This window comes from Oncorhynchus nerka, linkage group LG26, assembly GCF_034236695.1.
Source record: "Oncorhynchus nerka isolate Pitt River linkage group LG26, Oner_Uvic_2.0, whole genome shotgun sequence".
NCBI lineage: Eukaryota > Metazoa > Chordata > Actinopteri > Salmoniformes > Salmonidae > Oncorhynchus > Oncorhynchus nerka.
Window position 1 is genome coordinate 32,448,429 of NC_088421.1, and position 25,433 is coordinate 32,473,861.

A 25,433-nucleotide genomic window follows, 5' to 3' on the forward strand; every position below is an offset into this window, starting at 1 on the left:
TGTAGACTACTGGGTGGAGGTACTGTATACTACTGGGTGGAGGTACTGTAGACTACTGGGTGGAGGTACTGTAGACTACTGGGTGGAGGTACTGTAGACTCCTGGGTAGAGGTACTGTATCCTACTGGGTGGAGGTATTGTAGACTACTGGGTGGAGGTACTGTAGACTACTGGGTGGAGGTACTGTAGACTACTGGGTGGAGGTAGGCAGGAGGCAGAAAGTAGTGCTACTGCCAAGGTAACTGGGTACTAAACCTAAACTGAGCCCATTCATTAACTGTTAATCCTGGAGCTGTTCTGCATCCATCCCAGTCTACATTTCAGGGGGAAAGTTGGCTTCCTTTTTCAAAAAGTTGTTCCACCAGAGCAGATGTGTTTTCTTCCTTTTGAAAGAAAGGAGTGTTGCTAATTCTGCCCAGAGAGGGAAGGATGGATCTTTTTAAGACAGCTGACATATTTCATCATTTAAGGCCACAGCACACACAGCACTCAGGCTGTACATGTGGTCTCACTATGTGGAGGGAGATAAAGAGGGAGAGCGAAGGGGGGGGGCGAGAGGGAAGGGGCAAAGAGAGGGAGAGAGAAGATGAAGAGGAAAGAGAGGAGAGGGAAAGAGGCAAGCGGAGGTCTGTGCATGTTTTCTACTGAGGAGTTAGACAGAGTTTAGCCTCTTATTCAAGGCTTCTGAGTTCTCCGAGAATACACAGAACACAATAATATAAGGTCTGGCTATGCTAAACGAGGTAGAGTTGGGTCTACAGACCTCCAAGGGTCTGCTGATGGTGGGTCTCAATGAGACCTGTTGTAGCTAGTAGAACACTGACAAGTCACAAGAGCAGAACCGCACCACTGTGTGTTTCAGTAAAAAAACTAACATTATGTGTTCATTTCAAATGAAGCTTTACTAAACATCTCAACATATTCTCATTTCAGTATGTACAATAGTGTTGTAAACTTCAGTATGGTTTAATAGAACATTTTTACAGAGTAATATGAATTGAAAGGAAATAAACTTTGACAAACATAATCTTTAAGCATGACATTTACAAATGACCTGGTAGAGTTAAGTGAACTGGTAACGTCAAGATAATGATACTCATTGTACATTGCATTTCATCATTGAAGGGCAAACTATACATACAAATCTGTTTTGGTTGAAAAATGGTGTTTCTGTACCCTAAGTGAGGTATCATTGTTGGATGCATCAAAGGTTTGCAAGTAAGAGCATCATTTTAAATGAGGCTTAAATAACTTTGCGTTAAAAGGTGAAATAAGTATCACATCATAATTAGCTCTTTACCCAAGGAGAAGAAAAAGGATTATGTGTACAAAGTCTTTATAATAGAGGTTCATCATCCAATGTAATACTGTCCCAATGGAAATGCTGTCCCAATGGAATACTGTCCCAATGTAATACTGTCCCAATGGAAATGCTGTCCCAATGGAATACTGTCCCAATGGAATACTGTCCCAATGGAAATGCTGTAAACAGGGTAAGGTATTAGATTGACTTGACAGATAATGATAGATAGTTACACATTTGGTTTTTAGATCTACAGTACCATTGAAAACACAAGTCAAAAGTCAAAAGAAAAGGATTGTCAACCCTGATAAAGAAATGTTTTGTTGCTTAGTTAGGTGATCACAAGAATAATTAAAGCTACGTACACTTATTGCAATAAATACACTTTTCTTACGGTATCTTAAGCATGCACACACACACACACACACACACACACACACACACACACACACACACACACACACACACACACACACACACACACACACACACACGCTGGTCAGAAACAGGTTGGTTATAAATCCTTTGTATAATCCATTGTAACATGAGTCTCCTCATACAGAGGTATCAAGTCATCAACGTCCTTTGGTCTACTTACGGTGTGACATGTATCATGATCTCCTGGTTCATGTACTTTACACTGGCAAAACAATGAGTTCTTACATTATTCTTACATGTAGCAACATACACATACTGTAACTGAAACTATAAACGACAGCTTTATATCATTGTTCCATAAAATACCAAAAAATGCCAACATTTTTGTATAATGCATACCATGTCACAAGTCAAAGTGGTAACCTAGAACCCCTGTTCCCTCATTGACAAATGTAATGTCAGTCTTGTGTTTCCTGTCTTGATGAAAGCAGTATCCTCTACACATGTTTTAAAGTAATCATTTTCATCCTTTAGCTTGATTTCCATGTAACATTGGTGGACGGCTCAGTCCCATCCAAAGTCTTGTCCAGTCATCCGGTAGAACCTGAGGTTGAATGGCCTGTAGAAGTCCCTGAGCCTCTGCAGTACCTCTGGTGAGATCTGTGGATGAGGCCTTCCTTTGGACTTCCCCAGACACCGGGGCCTGCTGCTTCCCTCTGGCTTCTTCAGACAGGGGAATCCCTTAGTCTGGTTGAAGTAAAAGTGCTTGTCGCTCACCACCCTCTTCAGACCCAGGAAGTCCTGCACCCGGCCCATCTCCCCCGCCGGGTCGGACACCAGCCGCTCGCCGCTGACGAACAGGAAGTGAGATAAGGGGAAGTGCTGGAGCCAGTTCTCCAGGTGCTTGGCGTACAGGCCGATGCGCACGGCGCTCCACGAGGTGTCGACCAATCCCGTAGAGGTATTCTTGAGGGCCAGGCTCTGGAAAGAGGGGAGGCCGGGTTGTTTGGACAGCGTCTGGGTATAGTCGGAGATTGCCCGGGTCACGGGGTCGCGGACGACTACAACGAGCTTGGTGTGGCAGTTCATGGTGCAGAGGCGACGAGGAGCCTCCTTGGTCACAAAGTAGCTGGGCGTCTTCTCCATGGTGATCTGACCTTCTAGGGTCCGAGGCATCAGGTTCCTGACAACAGACATGGAGAATAATCAGTTACTGTCCTTCACTCAACAACATGACAAACTTCACACTATGCAGTGTCATAAAGAGCTGGAACACTGATTCATAATATACTGTACATTGGATATGATTCTTACATCTGTGTGTTTTTACAGAAATAGAGAACACATTACAGATATACCATTTTAGATACACATCTTTGTCTGAGCCAGATATACATCCTTCAAGTTCAAAACTTTGTCCATTTTTTTGGTGGAACTATTTCATTTCCAAAAAATACTATTTTCCTCTACAAGCTCAGGTATGAAAAATTGCATTCTTAACTGCCACAAATCCAGCACTGTATACCTAAATTAAACCTTCTCCAAAACAGTAATGATTAAAAGAGTACAGTCTATGTTTATGAACCAGTCCCCAGCCCATCCCAGTCCTGGTATAGGAGCCATGGGAAACTGGGAGGCCGCAGAGCCAATATGGATCTGATGAGCCAAAGCCACAAGAACCACTTAACAGCAATTTCCTTAAGACTTCCTTCTCCAGCCCCCTGTCCTCCCCCTTTCCTGCACCGCAGAGTGATGTGTTCCCCCCGCAGGCAGGCTCTGTGAAGAATCTAGCAATACCAGACGAAACAAATTTAGGAAGACTCTGAAACACAAGGCTAGCTAAGCTTCTTAGCTCAGTTACACCGCCTTTCTCACAGCTACTTTTAGTCTTAGATCATAGACAACCTCTGGTGAGAGATACTGAATACTGGAAAGAGATACAACACATAGAGTCCCAACGCTGTCCTGTAGGCAAAGATGTAACTGAGGTGTCATAAGAAACTGTTCCATAAGAAACAGTCTAGATTGAGTTCAGTCAGAAGAATAAGCCTCTGTCACCTCTCTCAGCATCTGTCCTCCTATCTGTTATGTGAATGTTCTGACATGGCTGTTTGCCTCAACAACAACACCAAAATCAAGTTCAGTGAAGTTTACTATCAAGCTAAAGTATAAATCTGTCGGTGTTCCCTTGTGCAAGGCACTTAACCCTAATTGCTCCAGGGTTGCCGTTGATAATGGCTGATCTCTGGCTCTGACTCCACTCTCAGAGGGTGTCTCAGGGGGGTGGGATATGCAAACAAACAAACTTGTATACTACAAATGTAAGCACCCACCTAATTATTCATTATCTTATCTACTGTTCTGTACTGTACTGACCAGGGAAAACTCCTAGCTCTATTGTCTATAATTCTGCTTCATCTAAATTCAGATGAATAAATTCTGTTAAATGCCTTGTGTGTCTGGTCTCGGGGGTTTGTGGGTAATGTATGGAGGCTGTCCAATCCTCTACTGACGTCTGAGGCCGCTGTTTTGTGGTGAGCATGAATTCAGGGAACAAATTGTTTTACTTAACAAAGGATGAGAAGAAATGTTAGTTTATAGCAATTACTTTTCCATCCATCCATTCATTCATCCATCCACATCATAAGCCTACAGATGTAGGATCTTAATTTGAATCAGTTTGCTACAGCAGGAAAATAATCCTGCAGCAACATTATGTGAATTATTATGTGGAATATAACTAATGGACATTTTTGCTGGGGTTCATCCATTTTTCATAAGGGAAAATCAAGTCTGAGTTTATCGGAAGCTTCAGAATCCTTTTTAAACCTTAAATACACTCTAGGTTTTACATTTCCTGCATTGTAGGAAAGTTATCCTGCAACAAGGTGACCAAATTAAGATCCTACATCTGAATCGTCTGTTATTCTTAAGGAGACCATATTGTGGCTTTACTGAAAATAAACAACTTCAACACATACTCTATGGACAGCCAGCACTTGAAAAAGTCTGTTTGTTTTTTATGAAAAGTCTTGAAGATTCGCCAAAACAATAATGCAGAATGACAGGAGTCCTTTCAATTGCTTCTATGATTGACAACAGATGAAGCGCTCATCAAATGAAGTTCAAAGAGTTCGTCCAAACAATGTGGGATCCTAGTTTAATTTGGCCAGTTATTCACCAGCAGGACTCTGGCAGTGGTTGCTGACTGACTTTGACGATGGTTCAGAGACTTTGACGACAGTTCAGAGATGTTTCTGGGTAAATCAAACTGTTCATTAGGCCTTGTGTCTGCTGCCAGACATGACATGGCACTCAAACAGAATGGTTTAGCTTAACTATAGTTGGATTGAAAACCAAACCAAGAAAGGAGGGGAAGCGAATCAAACTAATAAGTCATCTCAAACAGATTATAGTCATGATAAGCACAGATAGTGACCTCTGTACATTTAATATTTTATTTAAAAGACTTTTCAAAATGCTATTATATTTAAGTAATTGATAGCATGGGCATCATCTTGGTTGGTTTTTGAGGACTAACAGTGATTTAACGCCTCTCAATAATCTCTCTATAACATATTTAGACTTTAACGTAGTTGATTTACTAGGTGGACCAATACCTTCAGCCCTGTTGACATTCTAGAGAGCTTCAACAATTCAACAATCTCTAAAGGCTCAAATCATACAGACAACAACAGAGTGGAGCAACAACATGACCCCCTATTAGCCCTAAGCTAAGCACTGGTTTACTATAGTTCAAAGAGTCATCTGTAGTCAAAGTACAGGGGTATTGTAGACTAGGTCTCCTGTAATTGCAGGTGGACAGACTAGAGCAGTGGTACTGTAACACCAGTGGAGGCTGCTGAGGGGAGGACGGCTCATAATGATGTCTGGAACGGAGCAAACACTGCAGCATTATACTCAGCTAATGTCTTTTCTGTTTACATGTAGCAAATAAACACGTCCCATTTATGATTAACATTCCAAAATGTTCATCACCTGTCCTGTCTGTCTGTCCCCAGTCCTGCTCTGCCAGATCGATGTGTCTGTCTCTGTATATCTGTGATGACAACAGATACGGCAGGACAGTGACAACAGATATGGAGGTGATGATGTTGGTTGGGTGGCTCTTCTGTCTGTCTCCTGTCTGGCCTTGGGTGTCTCCCCTCGTAAGTGATGTTTGTCATTGCTGTAATTGGCCATAAGGACATCTCCTTCCATAGTTATAAATATTTAATGTGATGCCCCTTCTCGCCACCTTCCCCAGGTCCCTATCTATCCCCCCTCACAATCTGCCTCATCATTACACAATCAATAAGAGCCACTCTCTCCCTATTATCAATGTCTTTGTGTGCCTTAAGTGTCAAGCACAATCAATAGGAATCTGTAGAGTATTGGGACATGTGCTTCAAAGGACATTCTTCTAAATTAAAAACAAGGAACAGCAATCGTCCAGCTAACTATAACATAGTGTAGTTTAAGAGCTAGGTAAAACATAGCGTAGCCCGAGAGCTAGTTAAAAGTGTAGCCCAGGAGCTAACTAAAACTGTACCCCAAGAGCTAGCTAAAACATAGCGTAGCCCGAGAGCTAGTTAAAAGTGAAGCCCAGGAGCTAACTAAAACTGTACCCCAAGAGCTAGCTAAAACATAGCGTAGCCCGAGAGCTAGTTAAAAGTGTAAACCCAGGAGCTAACTAAAACTGTACCCCAAGAGCTAGCTAAAACATAGCGTAGCCCGAGAGCTAGTTAAAAGTGAAGCCCAGGAGCTAACTAAAACTGTACCCCAAGAGCTAGCTAAAACATCCATGTCTGACTGTTACAGGAAAGGGAGCAACAGGGCGAGGTAGAGTTCTCTATTTGGGGCTTTCTTGGAGAGCTTTGCTGAGCTAGCCACATTAGCTAGTTGGTCCCCGCTGTTGTAGGATGTGGGTATTTTACCCTGAAGTGATATGCTTCTGATTATACAACTGATATGTAGCAAACAATCCGGAGCAGAGCATAAAACCCCCCGCGGCTAGGATGTGGCTGACACATTTCCTGCCTTCACGATCATAACCCTGTAAAGTACTGGTACTACTACTACTACACAACATACTGTGCCTTCCTGTAATAAAAACATGGGACGTTTTCTGTCTATGGAAACATGAATTGCTAAGACTTCACTGAATTAAGAATCATGACTGTACCAAAATGTTTACAATATCAATAGTCAAGAAACACTATTTATTTGTATAAACCTCACACCATTCTGCTTTAGAAGTGTAAAGTAATCATAATGCCTCCACTTTACTCAGAGGCAGAAGAGAAGCTGATTGAAATGGACGTTGGAGGATCTGCTCACTAGGCATATAGAGCACAGAGCTTGTTGGAAGTAGTCTCTAAGTATTCAGGGCCCATATTCACAGAATCTCAGAGTAGGAGTGCTGATCTAGGATCAGATACCCCCCTGCCCATAAAATCTTATTCATTAAGATCTGAAAGCCAAAACTTATCCTCGATCAGCATTCCTTCTCTGAGACGCTTTTTGAATACGGACTCAGAACTGTGAGATCCAATTAGACTGAAAATCAGCCCATAAAAGAGGCAGGAGAGCAAACAGCAAGCTGAAGAAAACAACAACTCCCAGCAGCCCTGCTGTGCACAGAGGGTGTCGGACAGAGACAGACGGCCTAGGGGACAGGCAGGGCAGGGCTGTCTGGCTGACTGTGGAAACCTTTCCCACCATGCAGTGCTTCCTGCCTCTCTGGATAGCTTGATAGCATGTTGTGTACTGTATTCTCATTGACATGGCACAATATCAGGCTAAAACCTGGAACATTTTAGGTTTAATGACTGTTATGTGATGTTATGTAAATGACATTGACATTCTAATGTTTTGACTCTAACTCTGTATAGATACTATCCAAACATTCTTCCAGTTTAACTGCATTTCACCTACAGAATGTAAACATGTCAAAAGAGCATTTGTAGGCTTCCATTTCCCCAAAGAGAAAACACTAACTGGTCTCTGATGATGTGATTGGATGTACAGATGAAACACTACAACAGGAAACGGGACTCACTGTACAAGAAGAGAGCCACCGAGCCTTTGATGTGTGTACGTGTGACAATGAAAAAAATCTCTATATATATTTAACTAGGCCTAGCCATGACACCCTACTGAAGCCATGGCCGGGCCAACACTATGACACTATCAAGGATCATGGCAGGCCGACATGCTGGCGAACTGTCTCTGATGTCAGGTCTTTGTGACAGCTTCTTAAGGGACAGCTGAGCTGACCAGTCATAGTGTTGGCCTGGCTGTGGTGCCAGTAGGGTGTCATGGCTCGGGCTGTGGCGGTCATAACATTTTGTCAGACGGTGATTGTCATACAAATGACTGTTGGTCTCACGGTAAATGACCATTAATTAATAAACACTTTTAGCATTTTCTGGCTTCCACACATAGCCTGATGCAGACCTTTGGAAGATCTACATTTTAAAAAGTATAATAAATTCATGTAATATAGCCTACACCATCACAATAAATGCATTAAATATTTTAGACAGGTCTAAAGAAACATGATGTGAAGAAAATGTAGTCTAGTTCAGAAGAACAGAAGGGCATTCTCTAAGTTGTCTTTATGTTAGTCCCTGATCTGGTTATGCCATATGGCTCTGGGCTACACTAGTTCATTTGGCAGACAAGACTCTAATGTTGCATGAAAGGCATGAGCTCTGCTGTACACACTTCATCAAGGCTGTAAACACTTCATCAGTCTCTCATTCACAATTTGACAAGCACTTGATAATGCCTCGAATTTCCCGGCTGCATCCACTTTGTGTGGCCGTAATGCCCCCTAAAAAATACATGCCTTTTGTGGCCAGTGGCCGCTGTGCTGAATATAATCATTATAATTCCCTTCTCCCTGCTGCGTGCAGAAGCACCTCTCACAGTAAGTAAGGTGGTCGGGTCTTTCTCACAGGCTACAAGTCCAGACAGACACATCGGGGATGGAACTGCATGAGTCCTTATTCAATTCTGAGGCGCATATTGATGATATCTGAAGAACTGTCCACATTTACTTTTCGTCAGCCAACAAGATGAGTCGACCTAACGAACAGCAAAAGCACTAGTCAATCTACTATCCCCCATAGTACAAAAGCTGACCTATTCTATTCTGTGCGAGAAATAAATATTCCAAACATAGTCTGGGACAGTTGTCAGATGCGATTGATAACAAATTAATAGAACCACTACCATAAAAAAAAGTTTTTAAGCAATGAGAACGTTTAGCTTAAAATGTTGATAAATGTTGATAAACTATTAGGCTATTTCCTCACATTATAAGCGTTTGTGCACACGGCAGTAGGCAAAAAGCGCATGTTCAGTTCTCAGGAAAACCACAAATGCGATTATGCATGTAATGCTTTTATTATAAAGGTGTGTTTTTATGGTGAAAATTATCTTGAAACTCAGTTATCTCTACACCCGTTGTGAAGCGGATGGATGTGCTTCATTTTAAGACGTTATTTGGCCACTTTAGCTGTGATAAAAACCTTAACAAAACATATAGGCTATGGGTAGGCTACATGACTATGATTTGAAAAAGTTGCACAAAAAAACATGTGCTGTTTGCTTTAAGCTGGTGATAATATATCATTCAATATATCAAGTGATAGGCTAATATTGTCACCCATCACACTATTCTTGATTTAATCTTGTCATATACCAAATAATATGTGTGTGAAATTTGTCATGACTCATGACCGCCGGTGTGGCGGTAATATGGTCACCATGACAGCGCTAGTCATGGCCGCCAGACGCCTACAGTGTTGGGGCAACACATGGTGCAACACACCATGGCCTAAGGATTGGCAGGGCTGCTGAGGTTTAACACCAACACTAGCCAAGCAATAAACAACACTCTGGACCAGTCTCAGTAAAGACCAGAACCCACAGAGCTGTAGCGATGGAGCCAGAGTTGGGGGTGCCCCCATGATTGCACGACTGAGAATTAACCATGAACCCAACCACACATCCGTACCATATCACTCTACCCTCTCTGTCCCTCTCCCTCCAACCACTCTATCAAATGACTCTATCAAATGCTATGGAGCCAGAGACCAGGGGTGCCAATGTTTGATATCCCTATACCACACACACATCCACATCACTGCCCCCCCCCCTCCCCCATTACATTCTATGATGCTGGGGGTGCAATGTCTGAGTAATCTGAATCACAGCAACATCACCCCCTCCACATGCACCCCCCCACATGCATCCACACCACTGGTGCCTTGACTCCCCCTGCCCCCTCACCCCCATGACACTCTATCAAACACTATGGGGTCAGAGACAGTCTCAGAGATACAGTAACACTACCCACACACCCCAGACACAGCCTCACATCCACACCACTTCTCCACCCCCTCCCTCCCAGCCTCCCTCCCTCCCTCACACACACACACACACACACACACACACACACACACACACACACACACACACACACACACACACACACACACACACACACACACACAAACCTACACACACACACACACACACACACACAAACCTACACACACACACAAACCTACACACACACACACACACACACACACACACACACACACAGGCCAGGACAGTGTCACCAGGATCAGTGTGTCTCAGGCTCCACTGCCCACATCCACCCATTAGTGTCAGACAGGAAGAGGTGGATGGTTATGGATTATAGTGTGCCTCCCATTGGGCTCCATTTTCAAAACATACCCATTCATATTCAGACATTAATATGGAAAATAATGGTTATACATAATATATAGTAGAGCTCTTGTAGGGGGAAGTATCTACACCAGAGCTTGGGACTAAAATGTTCTGTTTAAAAAAATATCTGTAAAAAAAAAAGAAATGTGTGCGTGTGTGTCGGGCACATGCGTAGGCTTCTCTTTTAGAGATGAAGTGCAGTGGAGCCCATTACTAATTAGTGACTAGAATAGAAGAGCCCAATCATAATGAAGTATCATCACAGGGTCTGAGGTCAACGATGCGTCGCCGGAGAGTTTTCTGGGGAACGGCTAATGGCTTCAACATTTACACACATTAAAGTACATAGGCCAAGCAGTCAAAAACCATGTAGCCGCTGTCAGACCTGGGCTCAAATACTATTGGAAATCATTCAAATACTTTAAGTGTTTGTTTTAGCCTGCCCACGATTGCCAGGCGGGCGGGGCTTGGACTTTTGGGACCTATCTATTGGTTCAATTGCAACAGGCAAGTTTAGTGAGACACAAATAAAGTATTTCAAATGATTTTGAATAGCATTTGCACCCAGGTTTGGCCTCTGTTTTTGTAGGACGCCAACGGTCAAGTCCATGACATGCTGCTGCCACTCTATATTCAACTGTACATACATATGAAAGTTATCTTTAGAAACATATATTTACCAGATTTGTACGTTAGTGCATTTAGCTCTCATATGATTGAGAACTTGAAACAGTTTGATTACGTGTGACAAAGCCATTGGCCCGTGAGCCCTCAGGGTCATTTCAGCTTATTTCCATGAAACGTTTTTCATCCTTTTTAACCTAACATTATTCTTTGTGGGGATGGCAGAGAAACCATGCATGACAACCCAAGGCATCTGAAATATTTTATTTTGGCCTGTCGAAGTGACCTATTATTTCTCCTCACAAACACGCTTCTCCTTCCTACTCCTGACTGACTGACTGACTTCTTTTTACTGCTGGGAGTGCAGCTAAAATGGCAAAACGTGCTGATGTCTCCTCAGTACTTTCTGGGATTGCTTAAAATGGACCACAATGCATCTCAAATGATTATAATTCCCACCATATGGGGTGTGAGTATAGGGCCTAGTAGCCTACCGTATCCCAATGGCGCCACCCCTCCCCCACCTCCACCTTACCTCCAACCCACCCAGGCCCAACACTATTAAAACACTATGCAACTGAACGCTACAGCCACTTCCTGTTCTGTTTGCAACTGAACGCCACAGCCACTCCTGGTCTGTTAGACAACTCAACACGGCATTCAGCCTCTACTTATCATTAATGGCCCAAGGGCAGGACAGTGAGGGAATGAGGTGTGGGGAAAATCCCCTTTACTCTAATGGAAAATCAGACTTGCGTACTGTACTGTAATAATGGGTTACTTTTATAGTCCGTTTTATACATTGTCTGAGAGTGATGCTGTGAGATTTTGTGTTCTACCTTAAAATACAGTAATAGTATGTTTTTATAAGTTTAGCAGAGTTAAATCATTGTTGTGTAAGATTTAAAGAAGAAAAAACCCTTAATTGATTTGGAATTTGTATTTAATTCAAATGTTTTCATATTTTATAAACAATACAAAACATACACATACAATCGACAACATAATACAAACATCAACTACATGACATCTGCCCAGACCCACTAGCACACACCCCCATCTCCAGCACCTACATGACATCTGCCCAGACCCACTAGCACACACCCCCATCTCCAGCACCTACATGACATCTGCCCAGACCCACTAGCACACACCCCCATCTCCAGCACCTACATGACATCTGCCCAGACCCACTAGCACACACCCCCATCTCCAGCACCTACATGACATCTGCCCAGACCCACTAGCACACACCCCCATCTCCAGCACCTACATGACATCTGCCCAGACCCACTAGCACACACCCCCATCTCCAGCACCTACATGACATCTGCCCAGACCCACTAGCACACACCCCCATCTCCAGCACCTACATGACATCTGCCCAGACCCACTAGCACACACCCCATCTCCAGCACCTACATGACATCTGCCCAGACCCACAGCACACACCCCCATCTCCAGCACCTACATGACATGACATCTGCCCAGACCCACTAGCACACACCCCCATCTCCAGCACCTACATGACATCTGCCCAGACCCACTAGCACACACCCCCATCTCCAGCACCTACATGACATCTGCCCAGACCCACTAGCACACACCCCCATCTCCAGCACCTACATGACATCTGCCCAGACCCACTAGCACACACCCCCATCTCCAGCACCACACCCCCATCTCCAGACATCTGCCCAGACCCACTAGCACACACGCCCATCTCCAGCACCTACATGACATCTGCCCAGACCCACTAGCACACACCCCCATCTCCATCACCTACATGACATCTGCCCAGACCCACTAGCACACACCCCCATCTCCAGCACCTACATGACATCTGCCCAGACCCACTAGCACACACGCCCATCTCCAGCACCTACATGACATCTGCCCAGACCCACTAGCACACACCCCCATCTCCAGCACCCGCATCACTTTCCGCCACATGGCCTCAAATTGCACCATTTTGTTTCTCTCCGTAGCCCACGCACTTTCAATATTTAAATAATAAATCATTACATTTTTACACTGTGTTAATGATTACTGAGTCATTATTAGTTTTACACACATAATTTCTTATTCAGTACTAATGCTATGATCAAGCCTCATGGATTGATGCAGTGAGTGGCCTACAGTACCGTTTTCATGTGTAGAGAGAGAGAGTATGGTGTAGCTGTGTGCTAAACAGCCCATTTAAACTGTGTTTGGCTTCCATAATGGTCATTGCAATAGATATTTTAACATGTGGTTGATAACACCAATGAGCATATCACTGATAACAACAATGACCAACAAGGACAGTGAAAATCCACCTGTTGTAATCATCACGTCCACATTGTTGTGAATTGTTAGATACTACTTCACTGTTGGAGCTAGGAACACAAGCATTTCACTACATCCACAATAACATCTGCTAAATATGTGTATGTGACCAATACCATTTGATTTGATTTGATTACTGCATGACTTAATTGATGGCACTTTGTGAGCCTATGGGATTTCCAGTTGTATTGACGTTTCCCCGTGCCCTTATGCCATTGCCCTGAAAGGATTTATACTATAATTTAATTGCAATCCGATTGGCTGAGGCCTTCGGTGTCAGGGGTAAAGGTCAGCCAATTGACAAGCTGTCAAAATATTGATGACATCACTTGCGTATTGGAGTTTTCCTGAAATGTAAATGTAGTAATGATCTTTTCATGAATCACGCAATATCATCATTGCGCACATTCACTGACTGGCTGAGTACTGTATGCTTGATTGTATTCATACACAGTACAAATCATGATCAAGAGGACATGCACATTCAACAACTTGCCTACTGTATGTTTTTAGAATATCTTTCTGTATGAAAGTGAGGAGTGGAACAAGAGAACAGCATCTTATTCATAATTCTTTCATCTTTATGAAAGCAATATGAAAATAAGTGGAGATCCATTTTGTCTAGTTAAAACCTCTTTGGGCTGAGATCCCACTAACGGGATCGATATGACAACAGCCAGTGAAAGTGCAGGACGCCAAATTCAAAACAACAGAAATCCCATAATTAAAATTCATCCAACCCGGAAGCCAGCTGCACCAATGCCTCGGAGGAAACACCGTGCACCTGGCAACCTTGGTTAGTGTGCACTGCGCCCGGCCCACCACAGGAGTCGCTGGTGCGTGAGGATACAACGACATCCCTACCGGCCAAACCCTCCCTAATCCGGATGACGCTGGGCCAATTGTTGCGTCGCCCCACGGAACTCCCGGTCACGACCGGTTACGACAGAGCCTGGGCGCGAACCCAGAGTCTCTGGTGGCACAGCTGGCGCTGCAGTACAGCGCCCTTAACCACTGCACCACCCAGGAGGCCTCACAGAGCTCACTCTCACGTGAAGGAGCGTGGCTAGCTCTTGGCTCTCTGGCAGACCTCTGACTCATTCCCCTCTCATTCGCCCCCACCTCACAGTAGAAGCATCAAACAAGGTTCTAAAGACTGTTGACATCTAGTGGAAGCCTTAGGAAGTGCAATTTGACCAATATCCCACTGTATCTTCAATAGGCAATGAGTTGAACACCTACAAACCTCAGATTTCCCACTTCCTGGTTGGATTTTCTCTCAGGTTTTTGCCTGCCATTTGAGTTCTGTTATACTCACAGACATCATTCAAACAGTTTTAGAAACTTCAGAGTGTTTTCTATCCAAATAATATGCATATCTTAGCTTCTGGAACTGAGTAGCAGGCAGTTTACTCTGGGCACCTTATTCATCCAAACTACTCAATACTGCCCCAGCCATAAGAAGTTATTAAGATACTATGGCTGAGTTTACACAGGCAGCCCAATTCTGATCTTTTGTCCAATTATTGGTCTTTTGACTCTTTTATGGTCCAGATGTCTGACTGGACTGTAGCTCTTCTGACGTCACACATCTTGAGGCCAGCTTGCAGGTTTTGAAACATGGCACTAATTTACACTGTATGAAATTTCACTTCATATTCAGTGGTCCTATTCACAAGAGGGTCCTCTTTTGGAGTAATATGTGTGACTTTCTTGCTGGGATTTGAGAAGTTAGGAGGTGTGTGTGTGTGTGTGTGTGTGTGTGTGTGTGTGTGTGTGTGTGTGTGTGTGTGTGTGTGTGTGTGTGTGTGTGTGTACGTGTGTGTAGGGGAGGGGAGGGGAGGTTAGCAGGAGAAAGCACAAATGTAGAAAAGCATGTTTCATACAATTTGGTTTATTTATACAGTATAACTCAATAGGACTGGATAGAATTCCATGATGTCTCTTGATCCATCTGTCTTAAATCAAGTCTTTAAGGCGGTGTCACACTGGTATACACAATGATTTAGTGGTTTGTAATATTTGTAATATTTGTTAGTCATCAATCCATTAATCAAATTGAAAAGTGAATAGGAGTATTTTCTACCATCAGCCTTTCCAAGAAGTCTGTTTTCTCCCAGTCCCTCCCTGCTTTTCCTGTAGAGGTGTTTACATGCCATCTAAATGACAAATGTTTCCCCCCAGAATGAGCCAACGAGGCATTTTGTCATTTCCATACAATAAAGATCCAAAACGTTCATAAGAAAGTAGAAAAACAAATTTGTTCATTATAAAGTCTTCAACAACAGGAGGCCAATCTATAAAAACAGTGACAACTCATGTACTTCATTGTGCCCATGTCGCGGTGACATAAGCATAACAATCCATGCCATTGTGCCACGGAAAGTTGAGGTTTGCCGGTTTTCCTGTTTCAACTGTGTCTGGTGTGGCTCTCACAGGGCCCATATGAAAAACATTGGCCCTAAGTCTATTTAAACCCATGAAACAACACAGAAAGTCATTAAATCCCCCTTTTGATTCTGATGGGACCATTCTGTGGCTTTTTCTAGTTTAGTAATGTCCGTAGGCACACATGCAAACTACACAGACACACACACGCAAGCAATCACACACTCACAAGCATAGAAGCACGCATGGATGTACCGTTCACACACACACACACACACACACACACACACACACACACACACACACACACACACACACACACACACACACACACACACACACACACACACACACACACACACACACACACACACACTAAAGCTCCGGGAAGCTGAGGAAAAGAGCTGGCAAGAATCACAGAGAGAAGTCAGTGGAAAACACTTAAAAGAGGTCTGAGCAGTTTTGTCTCATAGCAGACAATGATTTTTGGAAGACAATGCGTGGGATGGGATTGTGTGTGTGTGTGTATTAAGTCTCTCCAGTATGCATATTGCCCCTGTATGTCCCTGTGGTTGACAGTCATAAATGATCAAGTTTTTTATGACAGTGCATGAGCAGTCCCTCTCCCACTCTATTGGAATCAGATGCAAGTCATCATATTTCACTGTCCAGGACACATGGCTCCAGTCATATTATCACACTGCACTGTTGTCAGCTCCCCCAACTGTCTTTCTCTGTCCATAATCATGTGTCTCTCTGTCAATGACAACGCACTTGGTCCCAAATCTGCATGAGGCAAAGGGTCACACAATGTAGATAAGTTACAGTTGTAGATAAAACATTTATACAGTCTTTTACACTCCCTTTGGCACTAATTTCAGAACCTTGTGGTCATTTTTCAAAACTCCAGACACAAAACTCACAACGGTCATCACTTGTAACACAGGCTGTCCAATGTTCAGAACATTGCATTGTGCATTCATATCTTTAAAGAAACCTTGCACTTGCAGAATCATTGTTTCAAATAACTAATTTATCATGAAATACCATAGGAACATTCATTTAGATCATCCTCACACAAGATACTGATAGTTTCACTGTGTAGTTGTTCGTACAATCATTAAATATTGTAGTACAAAATATGTGATACATGTTTCATTATGGTACTACACGTAAGTACATCACTGTAAAAGGACTGGTAGAGAGAATAGTACAGACACAGTGGAATCATTGAACAAAATCTGACATTTATTGATGAAATACAATAAAATCACTCAGGTTTCTTTGAATCAAAGCAAAAATAATTAGCTACAAAAAAAGAAAAAAACTACAGTAAAACATCACCTGCAGTGTTCCTCACCTGACTTACTGTAAAACATCACTGCAGTGTTCCTCACCTGACTTACTGTAAAACATCACCTGCAGTGTTCCTCACCTGACTTACTGTAAAACATCACCTGCAGTGTTCCTCACCTGACTTACTGTAAAACATCACTGCAGTGTTCCTCACCTGGCTTACTGTAAAACATCACTGCTGTGTTCCTCACCTGACTTACTGTAAAACATCACCTGCAGTGTTCCTCACCTGACTTACTGTAAAACATCACCTGCAGTGTTCCTCACCTGGCTTACTGTAAAACATCACTGCAGTGTTCCTCACCTGACTTACTGTAAAACATCACTGCAGTGTTCCTCACCTGGCTTACTGTAAAACATCACTGCTGTGTTCCTCACCTGGCTTACTGTAAAAAGCAAATCAAAGGATTGATTACTGTACTTCTATATTTCCCTCAATCCTGTCTTGTGGATTTGGCCACAGGTTCTCATCCACATCACAATGGATGTTTTCATTAGCCAAATATCTTGGGAAGAATCTTCAGCATGGCGAATCCAGGCATGACACTGGTCTGCCGTGATGTCATTGCATGCGTCATCCATGGCCTGGAGAAGGGTGGCTTGTTCGTGAGGGCGCCTATCATATACCTTCCACCTCCATGTGGAGAAAAATTCCTCAATCGGGTTAAGGGAAGGAGAGTGTGGGGGTAAGTACAGGGTGGTAAATTGTGGATGGGCCTGAAACCATGCTTGCACCCATTGAGCATGGTGGAACCTGACATTATCCCACACAATGACATAGGCCATGCCATCAGCTCTACAGACCTTTAGCACATTTAGGCCATCAAGGAAGGTTACATTCGAACAGCAAATCATGTGGCTGCCTGCAATGACATAGGCCATGCCATCAGCTCTACAATATATAGAGTAGAGAGCTTAAGTTGTTGTTCGACCTAACATTAGAACGGGCAAGATGCGTAATCTAAGCAACTTTGGCCATGGTATGATTGTTGATGCCACACATGATGATTCCAGCATCTCAGAAACAGCTGCCTTCCTGGGACGTTTATGCACTACAGTCTCTAGAGTTTACAAAGAATGGTGCGATAAACAGAACACATTCAGTGAGGGGCATTTCTGTGGGTAAAAACACCTTGTTAATGAGAGAGGGGGTCCTTCCCACTACTAGATAGGTGTACCTAATAAAGTGATGTCAAATCTGAAAACATGGTCTGGAAAAGTGGTACATGGGACCATAGAAACAGTGTCTAATAAAGAATGATGATGAAATATTACATCCATAGATAATGTAGTCCAATTGGTTCATGTTCCACGGTAATTGGTGTCAATGGATCTCGTTATGCTGAAACATTCATGATCTAAACATGGAATATTGTTTGTCAGTTTCCATACAACTATGCATTAAGAGTAATGCAACAGTTACTTATCATTTTGAGCAGTTGTATCAATTGATAGTTAGATCATTGTAATGAAATGAATAGACAGTCATTTCAGATGTGTGAATTGCATTTGAAATGGTAATACTTTGATGCTAAGTTGTGTCATTTTGAACAGGCAGGTGATTTTAGTTCAATGGTCAAATGATCTTAGCTTTATGTGTATTGTATCCAAGCAATTGGAAAAAGTGTTAGAGCTTTGAAAAAATTGCATTTTGATCATTGGTTGTGAGTTTTTTGTCTGGAGTTTTGAAAAATTACATCAAGGTTCCGAAATTAGTGCCAAAGTGATTGTAAAAAACTAATATTGTTCTAGTTTTAAAGCATTTAAAAGCTATATTTTTAGTTTATTATATTCCAATACAATAAGTGAGATTCACAGGCCATTTGGCGGGTAGCTAATGCTCTGTTGACGGTATGCAGCTCTCATGTGTTCTGAGAGGAAGACAGAAGTTCACACACACTAACATGGCAAAGCAAAGGGCTCAAGAGGAGGCTGTCACAGTGTGTGTATGTGTGTGTGTGTGTGTGTGTGTGTGTGTGTGTGTGTGTGTGTGTGTGCACCCAGACGTGACAGTGTGTTGAGTTTCTGCTAACTGAGCATGGCAGGCACAGAGGGGTCAGGTGTGTTACTCTCATGGGGACCCCCAGTCAGTGACACCCAGGTGAGAGGGTTCCAATTGTTCCAAATGGATGGGTTCCCACCACCAAACTGTCACTGTCCTCTCTCTGTGATCTAATGTGAATGCAAACAGATTCACTGTCTTTCACACTCTTCCAAGATTCAGTGACAATAATTTCATAGCCTGGTCGCAGATCTGTTTGTACTGTCTTGCCAACTCCTATGGTCGCTGGGAGTTGGCAGGACAGCACAGACAGATCTAGGTCCAGGCTTTTTGTTTCTCTATATCTGCCATTGTACTGTATATGATAACAATAACTGTTCTGCGATAGGAAAACAATGCACTGTGAAGAAGAAAGGAATAACTTGTTTAATCTTATGTTCCTTCCCTGCTTGTCCTATCACCTTGTTTTCACCTTCCATCTTACTTTCACTGGCCCCAAAGTGTTGCCCTGTTAGTCTATTCAGCAGCATCTTCTGACAAAACACTGAATAGCAAGCAATGATTATGATCTTATTACATCCCACATAACTGATGTAGCTGAGCACTACAGAATGGTTCTGGTAACATACGTACCGTAGCTGAGCATCACAGAATGGTTCTGGTAACATACGTACCGTAGCTGAGCACTACAGAATGGTTCTGGTAACATACGTACCGTAGCTGAGCACTACAGAATGGTTCTGGTAACATACGTACCGTAGCTGAGCATCACAGAATGGTTCTGGTAACATACGTACCGTAGCTGAGCACTACAGAATGGTTCTGGTAACATATGTACCGTAGCTGAGCACTACAGAATGGTAACATACGTACCGTAGCTGAGCACTACAGAATGGTTCTGGTAACATATGTACTGTAGCTGAGCACTACAGAATGGTTCTGGTAACATACGTACTGTAGTTGAGAACTACAGAATGGTTCTGGTAACATACGTACCGTAGCTGAGCATCACATAATGGTAACATATGTACTGTAGCTGAGCACTACAGAATGGTAACATATGTACCGTAGCTGAGCACTACAGAATGGTTCTGGTAACATACGTACCGTAGCTGAGCACTACAGAATGGTTCTGGTAACATACGTACCGTAGCTGAGCATCACATAATGGTTCTGGTAACATACGTACCGTAGCTGAGCACTACAGAATGGTTCTGGTAACATACGTACTGTAGCGTTTGTATAATTTCATCAACTGTCTGTTCAAACAATGTGTTGCTCATGACATCACTTATGTGACTGAACACTGTTTCTAGTTGCCGTGGCCACATCTGCATGTGATTGTGATGGTGTTGTGCCTGCTACAGCCCCGGCAATTAAAACACACATAGTACCACACTACCCTGCCTCCTGGAAACCACTACTGTCGCAGATATTATACATAAACACTTCATCTCCTTCATCTGCCACTCTTAATGAACAGAGAGAGAGAGAGAGAGAGAGGGGGGGGTACCAGCAGCATGCTAAAATGATCAGTGGCAGAAGTGTTTCCATGTGTTCGTATGTTTTAAGTTTAAATGCTGCTAAAAAGATTAAGAAAAAATAATTAAAATATTAAATTACAGATGAGAATTCCACTTTATTTTTCAAACTCAAACTATCTGTCAAATTCTCCCCCACTTCATCTTCCTCCATGTTGTTTCTATATGAGAGAAAGGCTTATCTACAATAGCCTGATCCTAGATCAGTATGTTCTGTAGCTACAATAGCCTGATCCTATATCAGTATGTGCTGTGGCTACAATAGCCTGATCTTGGATCAGTATGTGCTGTAGTTACAAAATCCTGATCCTAGATCAGTATGTGCTGTATGTAGCCCAATCCTCTGACTATCATTGTCATCCTAAACATGTCAAACACAGTCAGAGGAATCGGCCAAACTAAAGAACGGGGAGCCTTTTCACACTTACTACACTTTTCATCAAAATACCGTCAGCTACAGTACATGTATTACTCAAATATAAACTGACATACTTGCAGTGGTGGGAAAAGTACCAAATTGTCATACTTGATTAAAAGAAAGATACCTTAATAGAAAATGACCTAAATAAAAGTGAAATTCACCCAGTAAAATACTACTTGTGTCACGCCCTGACCTTAGAGAGCCTTTTTATTCTCTATTTGGTTAGGTCAGGGTGTGACTTGGGTAGGCAAATCTATGTTTCTATTTCTTTGTTGGCCTAGGATGGTTCCCAATCAGAGGAAGCTGTTTATCGTTGTCTCTGATTTGGGATCATACTTAGGAAGCCATTTTTCCCACCTTAGATTGTGGGATCTTGGTTTTTGTATAGTTACTGTGTAGCCTGCAGAACATTACGGTTGTTTGGTGCATCAAATAAAGAAAGATGGACGCTTACCACGGTGCACCTTGGTCTACTCATTTCGACGAGTATGACAACTTGAGTATAAGTCCAAAAGTATTTGGTTTTAAATATACTTAAGTATCAAAATTACATGTAATTGCTAAAATATACTTAAGCATCAAAAGTAAAAGTATACAATTCCTTACATAAAGCAAACCAGATGGCACAATTTTCTTGTTTTTTAGTCAGGGGCAAACTCCAACACTCAGACATCATTTACAAATGAAGCATGTGTATTTGGTGAATCTGCCAGATCGGAGGCAGTAGGGATGACCAGTGATGTTCTCTTGATAAGTGTGTGAATTTAACAATTTTTCTGTCCTGCTAAGCATTCAAAATGTAATAAGTATTTTTGGATGTCAGGGGAAATATGAAATATGAAGTAAAAAGTACATATTTTCTTTAGGAATGTAGTGAATTAAAAGTAAAAGTTGTCAAAAATATAAATAGTAAAGTAAAGTACAGATATATATTTTTAAACGTAGTCGTAGTACTTTCAAGCATTTTTACTTAAGTACTTTTACAACACTGCGTACTTGCTATATTTTGAGCGCATGACACGCTCCCAACAGTTGTCCCCCTTGAAGCAGGGCAGTGTGAACAGAATTGTCTTGTTGAGCCAACACAGTATAATAATTCTTACAGTAAGCATTTCACTGTAAGGTCTACACCTGTTGGATTCCACGCATGTGACAGATAAAAATGTATTTGATTTAAATGGTCATAGCAGAGCAATGTTTTTGAAACAGCTGAAATGTGTAGACATTTTCCGAATACTTGAAACTTGTTTTATTGAGTTTTTACCTGAAATTGCCGTTAACAGCCTGAAATAGTTTTCCTGGGGCCCAGAGTTTTTCCTGATCTGGTAGTAGACTAGCCTAGCCAACTTCAGGCCCTAGTTGTAGTAATAAATCAGCTGTAAACAAAATATTTATATGGGTTATGATGGGACCAGATCATTTTTCTAATCAGGTCATATGGTTTTTAAAAGAAAACTTCTGGACAAACTCCTGACACTGGGGAGGATGAAAACATCAAAACCCTATTCATAAAATGTCTCAGAGTAGGAGTGCTGATCTACGATCAGTTTAGCTTTGTAGATCATAATGAATAACATTACATGGACAGAGTGAACCTGGTCCTAGATCAGCGCTTCTAGGTGCTGTCAAACAGTCTCTCTCCTCAGCTATGACATTCTCCAGCAGGATCCTCCAGTCCAGACATCTGAAGGTAATCAGAACCTCCAGCCTTCTCTAGCTTCATAGGCCTGCAGTAAGGCAGGTAAAGGGCCATCAACATCCATATCCCTGCAATAGGGTTGCTAGGGCCATAATTACACCCCAATTACAGCTATGGTCAGCTGCTTCATCTATTACCAGCAGATCCTATCACCTCCAAAGTAGCTACAGTGCCTGGGTGGAGATTTTTCCTGTATATGCCAAGACATTATATGTTTCAGCCTGTATCACACTGTGGCTGTATTCACTCTTGGCAAAATCCAAAATCAAACTACTGCAAAGAAATGTATATCTTCTATTGAGACCAATTCCTGCTGTATATGAAGTATAGCCGATGAGTTAGGCCTGCTTGTTGATTCCACCCTCTTTACCTACAAAGATGAGACTGTAACATCTAAGTTAACATTTAACATTTGAGTCATTTAGCAGATGCTCTTATCCATAGTGACTTACAGTTAAACTTACAATACCGTAGCTAGGTGGGACAACCACATATCTCAGTCATAGTAAGTACATTATTCCTCAATAAATCAGCATGGTCAGAGCTAGTAAGGAGGAAGAAGTCAGGTTAAAGCCTATGATCATTCAAGAGGACATGGGCTTTTAATGGGAGTGCACCATTCCATTCCAATAGAATAGACATGGATTGTATGTTAATATGGGATGTCATGTTGAACTGAAGAAATTGTGTTTAAAACACTGTCATGAGGATTAACAACACCCCAGGGACTTATAACCTCTTCATCTACATCAAGTCACACACACACACACACACACACACACACACACACACACACACACACACACACACACACACACACACACACACACACACAGTACTTGATATCTGCCTGTCAATGTGCAAATATCTATGTATGTTATTGACAAGACCTTCAGCAGAGTTCTTCACAGGGGAATAGCTTCCCCGGGGAGAACAGTGCTCCTCATCTACCTGTCATCCTATCTCCAGTCATCATCCTACAGTGGCTGAGGTGTCATCTTTCTCCAAGGCTCAACATGCAGCTTCAACTGAAACTGTTGTGAACAGTACAAATACTACTAAATGATATGTTAGATGTTTGTATTACAACAGATTTGATATATATGAAAAGCAGCCCCGGCCCCCAATTCACAGATTCGATTCAAGATATCGCAATATCAGAGTAGGCTAGAATGTTTTTTACTGGCGCTGATAAACACATTGTAAAGTAGCAGAATATGTACCTTACCTGTACCACTCAAGTCCTTTCTCGTATAACCTGTCGAAAAAGTGAGGTTCTGCCCCGACAGCTCTCACGTCAGGATGAATCCGTAGGAACTCCAGCAGAGCGCGCGTTCCGCCTTTCTTCACACCGATTATGATGGCTTGTGGGAACTTCTTACTCTCAAATGTGTTGGACACCGGGATGCCGTTAGCAGCTAGATTTTCCTTGGTGCTCTCCGGTATCACTTGTGGGAGCAGTCCGCCTTCAACCCACTGTAGCTTGGCGACCTGTTCGTCTGCACGGTGGAGCGCGGCGCCCGTTGAAGTGTCTGTCCTGTTCCAGGGAGTCGGTGCGCCCGGCTGGTGAGGATAGAGTCGAGCTGACGGTCGCAGGTTATCGTACGTACGGTCCGATATATCATAGTCTCTGTTTACAGTGTGATGGTCGAACATCTGTCTCGGCGCGGAGTCACATAATCCGGTAAAACAGTAAAAGAAATAGGTGAAAATCACGACCATGGTAAAACACACGGATACTTTGGACAGCGCCTTTCCAAAGTTGAGCCTTGTTCTACAGCCCACACTACATCCCATGAGTCGCTGTCCTGTTCGGTGAGCAAGGAGCAAAATGTTGTCAGCATACTACTTTTCCTTACGTTGAGTAGCCTAACTGTTCTCTATAAACCTATTTCCTGAATGCTGAAAAGTGTAGCAGTTTCATAATCATAACACCCCAAAATTGGAGCATTGTCGTCGAACTTATCAAGGTTATCCTCATACCGTTGTCACGCATCATTACACAAGACAGAAAACGAGTCTTTAACCTTTTTAAACAAGCATTTGTCATTCTGCATGGCTCAATACTTCAATTTTCATTGAGTAATGATCCCACTGCCTTGCTGTGCGCTCAAGTCAGCTCTGGTGATCTCTCATGCACGGTTTCCCCTCTCCTTCAAAGATTGCTGACACACCCAACAATCTCTACCCTTCCCTTCTCCAGCAATGGACAACATGCCCCATGAGACGTTTAGCAGCATTCAATGGTGTAAGCTATTGTCAACTACTGGTTCTTTATTCTACTGTACTTGTTATACACCTCTCTTCATCCTTCCAGACCTGGGTGTGTAAACAAGCATACATTTGAATCAATCTACAGCCCACAGAAAATAATACCATCACAATTTAACACGGTGTATCAACTTTTAAAATCAAAAAGGCAATGTATTTTTAGGGTGCATGCTGACTCAGGAAAAGGACCAAAAACGGATAACAACCTTTCCGCCTTTGAACCTCATGATAGATGAAACATTCCTCTTATGAATGAGAAAGGCCCTCAGGACATCCATCCAAACCCTTGTACTTTTTCTGCACCTTGAGACTCCTTGTCATAAGAACAAGTGGTGCGGCAGTCCTTTCATATCTACTGACACAAGTCTCACAAC

General features: G+C 42.6%; 1 protein-coding gene across 1 annotated transcript; it reads right to left on the reverse strand.

Annotated features, from left to right (window-relative positions):
* Positions 1–883: 883 nt before the first annotated feature.
* LOC115115259 (heparan sulfate glucosamine 3-O-sulfotransferase 6-like) lies at positions 884–24,957 on the reverse strand. The gene is made up of 2 exons (XM_065010454.1): positions 24,017–24,957; positions 884–2,864 (listed from the first exon to the last, which is right to left on the reverse strand). Exons 1-2 carry the CDS (start codon positions 24,583–24,585, stop codon positions 2,246–2,248), a joined length of 1,188 nt encoding a protein of 395 aa, XP_064866526.1. The 5' UTR covers positions 24,586–24,957; the 3' UTR covers positions 884–2,245.
* Positions 24,958–25,433: the final 476 nt, after the last annotated feature.

Excerpts from the sequence above, each read along its gene's own strand:
- LOC115115259 (XM_065010454.1), bottom strand. The coding sequence starts at position 24,585 with ATGGGATGTAGTGTGGGCTGTAGAACAAGGCTCAACTTTGGAAAGGCG. Across the intron at positions 2,865-24,016 it reads AAAGGACTTGAGTGGTACAG|GAACCTGATGCCTCGGACCC; the intron begins GTAAGGTACATA and ends GTCTGTTGTCAG.